The sequence below is a fragment of the Hermetia illucens genome, chromosome 1 (assembly GCF_905115235.1).
Source record: "Hermetia illucens chromosome 1, iHerIll2.2.curated.20191125, whole genome shotgun sequence".
NCBI lineage: Eukaryota > Metazoa > Arthropoda > Insecta > Diptera > Stratiomyidae > Hermetia > Hermetia illucens.
In genome coordinates, this window is record NC_051849.1 from 51,810,850 (window position 1) to 51,823,116 (window position 12,267).

At 41.7% G+C, this 12,267-nt stretch overlaps 2 protein-coding genes across 4 annotated transcripts in view; one reads left to right on the forward strand and one right to left on the reverse strand.

Annotated features, from left to right (window-relative positions):
* LOC119647112 (potassium voltage-gated channel subfamily KQT member 2) overlaps positions 1-12,267 on the forward strand; it is a 1,176,525-nt gene that overhangs the window by 287,900 nt on the left and 876,358 nt on the right. The window lies entirely within an intron of this gene.
* The window catches only part of LOC119647116 (thiamine transporter 1-like), a 124,330-nt gene that overhangs the window by 39,803 nt on the left and 72,260 nt on the right, over positions 1-12,267 (reverse strand). The window contains exons 2-3 of the mRNA XM_038047903.1: positions 1,710-2,070; positions 1,507-1,594 (exon numbers count right to left, since the gene is read on the reverse strand). Of these exons, the coding sequence (XP_037903831.1) occupies positions 1,507-1,594; positions 1,710-1,927 (306 nt within the window). The 5' untranslated portion in view covers positions 1,928-2,070. The remainder of the gene's footprint in view (positions 1-1,506; positions 1,595-1,709; positions 2,071-12,267) is intronic.

Below are 12,267 nucleotides of genomic sequence, written 5' to 3' on the forward strand. Positions count from 1 at the left end.
TCGATTTTCGTTACACCAGCTCTTCACTGAGTCGAGAAAGCCCTCCATAGCATGAACAGGGAGTGTATCTGGAGGGCTCTACGCAGGAAAGGCATTACGGAGAAACAAATAGTTATTATCAAAACGACATATGATAGTGCAAAATGTCGCGTACTGTACCAAGTTGAAATTTCGGACGATTTTGAGGTCGAAAGCGGAGTCCACCAGGGTTGCATCTTGTTACCGATATTATTTCTTTTTGTTAAGCGCGACGTTCTTCATGCCGCCTTGTCCGGAGGATGTGGGAAAATTCAATTTTCGATGACTTCTTTCCTCAAATATCTCTATTACGCTAATGACATCTGTTTGCTCTCCCACTGGGTCATGGCCCTTGGCCAAATGACTCTGGATTTGGATAGAGGGGCAAGTAAAGCTGGACTGAAGACGAACACCCACAAAACTAAGATTATCAGTCTGACAGGTCATCGCACTCTCCCTGTCTGTATTAACGGGCAGAACATCGAAGGCGTCGCTCAATTTGCATATCTTGTAAGCGACATCGAACTGGATGTTACCCGACTCATTAACAACGCGAAGTCCACTTTTGCTGTCTTCTCAAAAATCTGGAAATGCAGTTATCTCCACATCAAGATTAAGTTGAGACTGTTCCGTGCTAATGTTCTTTCTGTTTCGCTATATAGGAGTAGTAAATGGAGAGTGGATCTCACAGTTACTCAGAAGCTCCAAGTCTTCGTCAACACCTGTCTGCGTCGTATCATCGAATTTCACTAGCCTGACGCTATCTCAAATAAAAAACTTGGTCGGTACACAAGTTTGGCACTCGTATGCGTTGTGATAGGAAGACAGACAGAAGTCGCAGTGGATAGGTCATTGTATTGCGATCTACGCCTTACAGTGGAATCCATTCTCGCAAGATGGCCGACGAGTGGGTTACCCCAAAGGCACGTGAGGTCAGTCCCTATTGGAAGCGATGTTGACGTTTTGGCATTTGCATTAAGGTTTCAAAATTTGCAGGTTTGCTGATGTTGCCCGAAAATGTTTATACCTGTTTTAGTCGCCTGTTCAGACAAGCGGGTTAGACTTTGAGTCCATTTTCAAGGCCCAACTAACAGGGCACTCATAAAATTAAGTGATGAAGTCAAATGCACAAGGGGCCTAATTAAGGAAGAAGTAGCGAAACTAACATAATCGCTATCCAGGATTGCGAAAATAAAGGTTGAGTTGGGGGATAGCTTTTCGTGGGTCTCAGTTTTGAAACTTTTATCACAAATTGTCTTATATAATGCATATTAGAGCCTACGACATGAGTTGGCCACATCAAAAGTCAATTGTTCAGGAAGAGAAATTAAATTCGGTGCTGGAATTGATAAAAGTAACATACATACATGTAATGATGTACGCATTTGATGAAACGTTTAGATTTGCCTCCTCAAACCTCTATGCTTCTTCTTTCAAAAAATCATGCCTTAAGATATGTCAAAGCGGAACCAGAAGTTTTCCACTTACCATTAATTCCGGTATCGAATAGGTCCACAACAGGAGTGCCCATATTATAATTCCAACCACTGCAGACAGCACGATTATCGGTTTGTATCTGAAAAGGATGACATATTTACATCTTTTCTTTGTTTAACAGTCCTGGGATTGATTTCGACTGCCTAAAAACTAGCTTTCAATCGAAAGATGCTTGTATTCAACATCCGTTTTACCTTAGGATATCAGTCACAAGAAACACAATGACCAGTTGCCCAAGATACGAATACGTTCCAATTGGGTAGAGTTCACGATTCACTTGCTCAGCCGTTACGTTACGCCATTCTCCAGACAAAAATTCTATTACAAAAGGTTCAGACGGTCGCATTTCCCGGAAAAATCCGAATGTACACAATATAACGGAAATCCTTAGCCACTCTTTGATGGGCCACATTTTGTCTGTGCAGATATGCTTGTAAATGTCCTTTTTGTTGGTAGAACTTACTGGGACCAACAGTCGCCGACAGGCTCACTCTCCCACACTGAATTTATCGGTTTCCGCCTGTGGCGTGAAAATAGGTCAAACGTTGTCCTGAACTGCAAAGAAGGGAAAAAAGTTATAAACGTGTGTATGTGCATGGTTTGTAAGGGACGATAGTGGAAGTTTGTAGATTTACATAAATTCGTTGTTAGTTTTATTGATAAACAATTTTATTGAAATTCAATTTTGAGGATAAAAGGACAAAAATGACGATAATTCTAGTGTGAATGTGGCATCTTTCTGCTCAGCAATTTACAAGGATTATGGGAGATTTGCAGATGTGTGATGTGTTAGAAATGTAGGAAGGCGAACAGGCCTGAAATTGAATGTTAAACAGCGGATGAATTCAGACAAACGACTTTCTCTGTGCTTCTTTTTGCTCCTAATTTGAATTTTCCCAGATCTCAGGTCGAAGAAAAAGTCGAAGCTCTGTTTTGCATAATGCCTGATTTGTGAGGACTTCCGCATTTTCCGAATTAAAATCAAATCAAATTATTTTCAAATACCATTAACGGATATTGCAATGGTTAAACAGATTCGTCTATTATTTTGCAATAAAATTGACATTACATCTATTTATATAAACTCTCTAGGCAGATTGGTTTCCACTAACTGTTGGCGTTAATTTTATATCCGAAAGTCGAAATCAAACATATTCCGCTAAGTACGGTTTCTTTTTTCAGAACGCTGACAATTGACATGGCCTCTTAAGCTGGTCTAGCCACCAACCAATTTATTGTCCCGTTTCCCGCTAATTAAATTCCCATTCTTTTCCAATGATTCCTAACCCACAAGTACAAGATGCGACATAAATTTCAATCAAGTCTTCGTTCCTACTTTAAACCGATAAAACTTGAGGGAAACCCCCAAACACGCCCTCAATATACATAAGTGCGTTCATTCTTATATGCATAAAAGTGTATATAAAAGAAACATCCGCATCCAGTGCTGAATTCCTTGCCAGGAACAAAACTTCAGGTTCAGGTATTTAATCTTCGAGCAAGTGTTGTTCTGACACCAACTTTTCCTTAAACAGGAACTTCTTAGCAGCATTCCGCTGCTATTAGGGTACGTCTGATGGAATTCGAAGGGCTGCAGTTAACTTTTGAAGGAAGAAAGGCAATAAAAAAAGGGAAACAAAGTGGGCTTCTCCTGGAATTTATTTCAGAATTTATTTTCCTTAATTTTAGGTTTCGAAGTTGCTCTTTTTGGCTGCTTTACGTTTTAAAGGAATTATTCAAGCTTAGAATGCGTAATCAGAGGGAAAAGTTAGACAGATGCCATCAGATGGAAGTTCTAATTTTGAAGCTTTAATTAGGATGAATAGGATTATTATTACCAACCTGGAGTAACAGTAACGTAGGTTGGTAAAAATAGCAAGATACACTTTTAAGTTATGTACATATTTGAAGAAAATCAAAAGAATAAACAGCACGTCATAGGAAAAAGTTTCACCAGTTCAATTTTAATATCTTTAAGTTAAGAAGAAGAAGATTTAGGATACCAAAAAGGTCATCCCCAAGATAACAAACCACGCAGATTAACACAAGGTCTTTCTCTCTGTGGCATGATCCATCCTATGTCTTTCGAGGGCCTGGTGAAAGAAGATAGTGAGAAGGAGAAGAATAAAATTTATCAGACGGATAAACCGACTAAGCCACCAACAATTGGATCAACAACTGCACAATTACACTTCTGGGATAAACACTCATCAAGTTTACTCCAGATTAACATCCCAAAGAAGAACAAGAACATCATCGGGCGACATTTCCATTCTGCTGAAATAGAAGCTGCCGAAACATGGTTTGGATGTCATTTTCAGAACCAAGAATAGCCAGCTGAAAAGTCAAGTCTACTAAAATCAAATAGGATGATCCTATGTAGATTCCTCTGCACATTCTGCTCCGGCATTGAGGAAGACAACATCATAACATAAATACAAGCTCATCTCTACCCAGTTCTCTACCGATTCCAATTCGCGCACTCAGAAAAACAACTAACATAGTAATCTAAATCAATATGGATGGAACCACTTCAAGTACCAAGCAACATGTAACTGTATCTTGGACCCTTGATGTTAGGCATCATCCCTACTATATGTCAGGCATTCCGCTTTCTCTCGAGCATAATCTAACTGCCTCTCTGGTGTTAAACTTTCGAGTTTGAATCGACCTCGTGACCACCCCTATCCCAGCAATGACGGTAGCACTTTCCCTACGGTCTTTATACCCGACCAATTTGGTTATTTGTTCTCCGCCACTTCAGGACAGCCATTCGTAACTACAACCATCACTTCGAAACGGATCATTATTGCTTGAACTGGTACCCAAGAAGAAAGCAGTTTTTAAGCCTCTTCTCAATGTACATACGTAGTTACTATTATTCTTTTAATGGGTCGCATCGTCACATCGACCAGCCTTCCGCCTCTACTATTCGGCGCCACGTATTAGTAGGACGATCCGCTCGTTGGCAACTCCTGAGTAGATGCCCCCATGGCATGGCATAGCCTGCAACGGAGGTGGTCACACTTTCATAAAGTGTTCTACCAGTTATTCCGGGGTAATTTTCCTACTTACTGCTTGGGCGTTTTCCTTCTCCAGTGGTTTAATGCGCAGTACTTTAATGGTTCACTAATTTGCTCGGTAAAGTAGAGAATCGCTCCCTCTATCTGACCCATCCTTCCACTACACCTTCCGTTAAATTCAGCAGCATCTATCCAGGACTATCCGGGTTCCTTTTCAAAGCCAACGATGAGTTTTGATTATCTTTCTGACCTCAAATCCTGCCGTGAACTCAAATTCTAGTTTTCTATCCTCCCCTACAGCATTAAATGTCATGGTAGGCAAGCTTTTTTCGGTGGGCACTACGGAAGCCAACTTCACCTTGATAGAACATAGCCACCTCTGGGCAAAGTAGATAATCGAAAAAGAAACAGCGACTGGATGGCGCAAATGAATCTCTCGTGAACCCGGAGTCGCAATCTAAGGAGCAGAAATCCATGGTGATTTGCATTCTCAGGCTCATTTGTCTTCAGGTCTTAACTGTTCATGATTTTCCCCAAATTCTTTTCTTTCTCAGATTCGGGTGCGATTGCAATAATAATAATAATAAATGCTCCCAAAGGCCCTCCATATTCTTGAGCCTGCAAGCATGGGTCGACATGGAACTTTCGTGGAAGTGCACTTAGATGCGGACGGACCAGTACGGTGAATTTTCGAGCTTTTCCCTGTTTTGAGTAGCTCTGCTCTCAAACGCAGTCATCCTAGATGGTTATTTAGGCCTTTTGCTATATCTACGTTAACTTAAACTTCACATTATCAGGAAAAAATGGAGGACAACTGAACATAAATATTGGATAGGCAGACGAAGTCCTTGGTCTCACCACCAAGACGGCTACAGTACCTTATTTTTTGTATCTAGAAATATTCAATTATGCGGTTTCCAATTAGGTGGGAAACTCACATGTAAGAGTACAGTATTTAGCTAACTACCCTAATAGAATAGAAAAAGTAAAATGAAAGATCAAAAAACACAATGCTCAAGAATAAAAGATCACATAAGACAAGAAGAACAAAACTTGAGAAAGTTAAAAAAAAAACTAAAAGGTGGGAAGACCGGACAGCCTGAATGTCAAAAGAATGAAATGCCAATAGACCACAAGACCCAAGCCAATAAAACCACAAGACCACCAGATCATAAAATCGCAAAACTACAAGACAATCAAACCAGAAGGAAAGACATTCAGAAGACTCACTTCGACCACTAGGTGACTGGAAAATCGGAAAAACAGGATAACGAAAGAAGAGAGACAGAGAAGAGGAGTACCACCACCCAAAACCTCCTCATTTGGCTAACATTAGAGCATGGTGATGGAGATAATGAAAGATAATACAGGCATACTCGCTGTTGTTATTGTCGAAAGCGAAAACGCAATGACGAAGAATCGGAAAGAGGATCTAAACTAATTACTGCACAATAATCAGAAAGGTAGTACGGTATCCAGCATGAAAGCATCCAGAGGAGAAGCGGAAAGATTTTCGCTATCATTTGAAGAAGCTTCCTGTATACACATTGTGCGGATGGTTGCAATTCATTCAAGGCAGGTTCGACTTCATCAGATGTTATACAATTGACAGTCGTAGTAAAGTAGTCCTTCCACCTCCTCGGCTAGAAGGTGAGTAAAAGCCAAACCATCCATTTTAATTGCGCTTCCTTAGCCATAGCTAGGTTTGGACCCAGAAATTAGACTTTGTCATGGAAATTACTGTCATTTGGTGGGTGGGACAGCTACATGCTAACGCTGTTAGTGGTGGAAATCCAATTGGCACAGACAGTCAAATATTATATCATAATTTCATCATCCATTGCCACTTGCGGTTTGGACTTCCAAATCCTCTGAGGTGTAGCATGTGACATTTTGTACATCCATATTTAGCACATATCCCTTTGGTAATAGCTATTAGCTTCACCGGAATGCCCCTCTGCGTAAAGCACGCCTCACGGACTCCATATTCACGCTGTCGCTTTCTCGAAATTGATGAAGAGTAGGTGAAGCGGAGATCTGAACTCAACACACTGTGACAATATGATCCTCAAAATATTGATGTGGTAAATTCAGAAGGATTCATAGCCAAAATCACCCTGCTCTCTGTCGATCAAGCTTTCAAGATGTTCTCAGACGCGTTCCAAGGTTACTTTAGCCATTATCTTTGCCACGGCAGGGAGCACACGGGTATCCCTCCAACTGTCGCAATCAAGATCGACATCCTTCTTTAGAATCCTATCAATCATCCCCTTCTTCCACTTTCTGAGATGGTTTTCGAATTACTAGAATGGCCCTATAAGTGAAAGTAGTAGGTCTGAAGCAGCTGTAAGAGCAGCAATGAATAAATCTGGAGGAGCAGTCCGTATCCACATACTACGGTGACTAGCCATTTCATCCACAAGAGGCGGAACTTCCCTGGTTGTGATACGGTTTGTAACCATAGTGAAAGGTCTTTTCTCCTCTTCAGCTGCTCGTAATCTTGGATGAAGAATCCACCGTTAAAAACTTCACAGGGCGATCGCAAGTTCTGTGCCCACATGCAAGTTCTTTTGAAATACGGTATACACTTGTGAAATCATTGCGAACTGATGCAGCTTCTGCGCAATGCAATAAAAAAATCTCGTTTGGAACGGCGCATACTTCACTGAACTTCAAGGGATTCTGCACGGTATTGGATCATGGACCCCACACTCGCCAACGCAAGCACCAATCACTAGAGCCTACAATCCTTTCGTTCATCGATCGGCTTCCACGATTTCGTAGGCGACCAGATCTTGTGACGCACCTTCAGCACGTGACCGATGACCTACGTAGAACGCGGCAAAAGAGCTTTCTTGATGGCATCCCAATGGTCATCAATGTTCCCAGGTGGGTTACTCAGTCATCTGCCTTTCGATCAGCAGGATAGCTCTACCGGCGGCGGGCGACAGCTGGATCTGAATCTGGCTTTGCTGAAGTCGGGGTTCGCAGCTCTCTAACGCTGTGGTGGACGTAACATGCAAGCGAAGGTAAACGGCCATCAGATGGTGATACAGTTTCAGTGCCGCACTTCCAGAAAGCAGCTCTTATGGTGCTGATCGCAAAGTGGTCAATGTGATTGCTCGTATGGTGTTGGCCAGTAGAAACCCAGCTGACCGAGCAATATGCCACCAATGCCGAGACGGCGGAAGCTGTATAAATTTACACCACCTTCCACCATTATCGTTACGGTCGCCAAGACCGTGCTTTCTTATCATATATCCGCGCAAGGGGTTGTCGGAGCCCACCTAGTCATTCAGATAACCCATCATGGTCCCAATGTCAATTTTAGGAAGCCTCTCCTGGACTGTGTGTAATTTCCCATAGAAAGCATCTTTCCTCACTATATCCACTAACACTACCACTTTTTGTTGCTAGACAGTACTGTACAATTATGATCCTTTTTAACCTGTATCAAAATCTCGCAGTTAGGATCCTGTTCGAAACCGGCTCCCAACTCGAGAGAGTGCTGGTGCTGTAGAACCGCCTGCGGTATTCTAGAACCAACAGGTAAGATCTGGTGATTTTCGCCCCACCTGATCAACTGAATGTGTCTATCAACAATAAATCCCGTTTCAATATACGCAAACGTTGTTTGGTGGCCGAAGGGTGGTAGTGAACAACGGGAGCTTGTCACTGCTACCACCATTTTCGAAGTATTACCAGATCGACGAAAACTATGCTATCTGCGGCACAACTATTGATTCTATGAATAATGATGAAAGCAGTTAACAAACCGTGTGGACTTAACAAATAACCACGAGTCTTTCGGAATAATATACTTTCCAGGTATTGGCTAGGTCAGTCACAAATTACGGTTTGGGTTCACAGCAGCTCTCGGGAGACACAATTATGGAACTGGCAAGACTTCTCGAAAAAGTGATTACCATATTTCAGGCTTAGTTTATTGTCAGGAGAAGAATGTAGAAGATAAACAAAAATAAGGGAACTTCGCCATTCAAATCAGTTCCGACAGTCGAACATCGTTATCGGCACTAAGGCCATTCAATGTAAGGAATGAAGGGTCCACGAAGCCAAATTTTGAATAGAGAGAGCTAGAGGAATCAACCTCATGCAAGATGAGCCTGCGAGCGTCCTCTGAACGAGCTTGGATATCCTTCCCGAAAGCCTGCCAAAAAGCCTCTTCTGATAAAAGTAATGAAGAAATGGCGACTCGACTGGGGGAAAGAGAGACGAAACTGGAGCATGGATCGCTGGAGAAAGAGTCAATTTTCTGATGAGGCCAAATTTAGTGCGATTTTACCAAATAGTACAGCCTTAGTTCGCCGAAAAAAGGGAGGGTGGTATAACGATGAATGCATGTTATCAACCGTAAAACATTCTCCGTATGTCATGGTCTGAGGGTGCATAACAAGACACAGATCTGGGGAAATACTGATGCTGGACGGCCATGTAAACGCGTCTAAATGTAAAGAAATTTGGCAAAATGGTTCGATACCCACCATTGATGCATTAAGTGAAAAGGTCGAATGCACATCGCACCCAATCTGGAAGTATTAACGATATTTTCTTCATTGGTTAACAACGGTACAGTATTTCTCTTTCCACAGAGGATTTGGGGATAGAATCGCGATCCGAACGCCAGGAGAATAATCCCACCGAAATTGAGGAAGAAAAAACCAGAATTGAAACATGATATATATATATTAGGTGGGGGGAAAAGTAATGTCGTATTTTGTCAATAGATGGCGACACTTAAACATATCTTGTGTTGTACTTATCGCATCGGGTCGTACTATACGGCGATTTGAAGATGACAATCTGGGCTACAGGTGTCTCTTTGACAGTTTTATGATCGTACGTTTTAGTCTCAAGCTATAGCGCGTCAAAGATGGAGTCCACCAAGGGAGAAATTTGGCATATTTTACATTTTTACTACCTGAGAGGTAAAAACTCAATGAAGGCGGCCAAACAAATTTGTGAAGTTTATGGGTCCGATACTGTAACGATTCGCACATCACAGCGTTGGTTCGACCGATTTCTTTCTGATGTAGTGGATGTCGAAGATACAGCCCGTACTGGTAGGCCAAGCGTCGTAGAAACCGATAAAATCGTCGAAAACATCCAAGTAGACCGCCGTGTGAGCATTCGCTCGATTGGCCAGGAACTGGGTTAGGACCATAAAACCGTTTGGAACCATTTGCAGAAGATTGGATTCCAAAAAAAAAGCTGGATGTTTGGGTGCCACCCGAGTTGATGAAAAAAAATCTCTTGGACCGAATCAACGCCTGCGATGCACTGCTGAAACGGAACGAATTCAACCCATTTTTGAAGCGGATGGTGATGAAAAGTGGATCACGTTCAACAACCTCAAGCGAAAAAGATCGTGATCGAAGCGCGGCGAGCCGGCCCAAACCATCGCCAAGCCCGGATTGACGGCTAGGAAAGTTTTGCTTTGTGTTTGGTAGGATTGGAAGGGAGTCGTCCACTATGAGCTGCTCAACTATGGCCAGACCCTCAATTTGGTCTTCTACTGTGAGCAACTCGACTGTTTGAAGCAGGCGATTGACCAGAAGCAGCCAGGATTGGCCAATAGGAATGGTGCTCTGTTCCACCAGGATAACGCTCGGCCTCACACATCTTTGATGACCCGCCAGAAGCTACGGGAGCTCGGATGGGATGTCCTATCGCACCCACCGTATAGTCCGGACCTAGCACCAAGTGGTTACCATCTTTTCCGGTCCATGCAAAACGCTCTTGGTGCTACTAAGTGGCTGAGTTTTTTGCAAATAAGGAGGGGGGGTTTTATAAGAGGGGGACAATGGAGTTGCCTTCTAAATGGCAACAAGTTTGCGAACGAAACGATGCATATTTGACTTAAATCGGATAATTCGAAGTATGTTAAATTTGATCATAAATATGACATTACTTTTTCCCCAACCCAATATATATAGTATATTTAGAGGACCAATTATCCTCAGTGAATTTAAGATAGTCTGAAAATATCGATATAAGATAAATAAAAAATTCTTGTTGGCATTTCAGGAGAATTTAGACTTTTTTTGATTTTCCTAGGAGGTGGTTGAATAGGATATTAGTAGATAAAGAGTACAATGGATCTGGTAGAAGGATGTATTTGGAGCTGCAGCTCTCGGTAAGATCAGACGATTCATGAAGTGATGCCAAATTGTAGAAGATATTCAAAGCTTCTCGCAAATCAGATTTACCGGTATCCAGTTCACACGGTACATCGAACTAAATTTTCTTCTCCCTGCCCTACCTCAAAATATATTAAATAAGGAAATAAATAAAAGGTTCAAGGTTCAATGAACAATTCCCGGTCGGAAAATCCAATATTGCTTGAAATGTAATGCCATACATGGCTATGTGTATATCCCCTCAGGGTAGAACCTACTACTTGTACCAAGTCTTCCTATATGAACAGCATTTCATTTTCAGGAAGCCAGAATTCCGCTTTACATCCCACTCCAGGACGACGACTCCATAAGTTGGATCATTCCCCTTTACTTTGTTTTCGGCAAGTGTAATCGATTGATTTATCCCAGTTTGACTACATTACCCGAAAAGCTAAATTGACCTGAAACTAATGAAATGCCTTCAACATACATTTGAGTGGGAAGGAACCTAGAAAGGAGTGGTAGATGCTTTTCCATCTTTGAGAATTCCCTTTCAAGCAATTGCAATTTAGAGTTATTTCCCATGAGCAATGAAGGAACGTTTCTGACATATCCGTAATGAGGCATGTGATACGTTAACATGAAATATTTCATTTACGACGCGACACAATGGCGACAAATGAGGATGTCTATATGATTATAAGGATATGTGTCGATAATAACGTTCCATGAGAAGACGATGTTTAGGATATTCAAAGCTTCCCTTAAGGTATTTCATTCCAGAAACTTGGTTTAGACTGAGTGGTGGGGTGTGGAATTAGGCCAACTTTCAGGATGTACACAGCCTGGGAAGCATCAATGGAAGGAATCTACTCCTCATAGATATATATTTGTAAATATTCCATGCAGATATGTGAAAACACCTCCAAGGAAGCAAAATTAGAAATGAAATTCGGTAAGAAGAAGTGCAGAAATACGTAGTGAGAAAATCCATAATTCGTTCACTATTAGCTTCCCATTTACCACTAAATCTGCATGTTCATTTTCAATATCTTATTATCCATTACAAAAGTACCAGACGCTTCCATGACGAGCCCGTTTCCCTCCAATTCTCCACTAACTGGTGTGTTTTCTATTCAGAACTCCAGGGATTTAATTTTACATTCGCATCCATCATATTGATGCATTTCAATCCTGCCATCCTTGGGCATCCCAAAGACTGATACCAAAAAGTTTTTCATCTCCTAGAGAGCCTTATACTTTTCACTTAACCTCTTTTCCACTTCATCTTGTTCTATATTAAACCTTCCTTTTCCTGAGATCGAACGTCTTCCCCCATTTTGACTTTTGAACCCCGAAGTCTGTAGCAACCCGGCTGCCTCTTTCATAATAAGCTTTTCTGACAATGAGGGTTAGACGACGAATTTCCGTAAAGATAAGGGAGAAGGACGATCTCATGCAGACTCAACCATATGTGGGATTGGTTGTAAGTAAATTGTAAATTATTTATTTGAGGGATGTATGTATGGAGAAGGTTACTTATGTTCTGGGAAATTTAAAGTTTGTTTTGGGCTAATCGGTTTTCGTCAGCT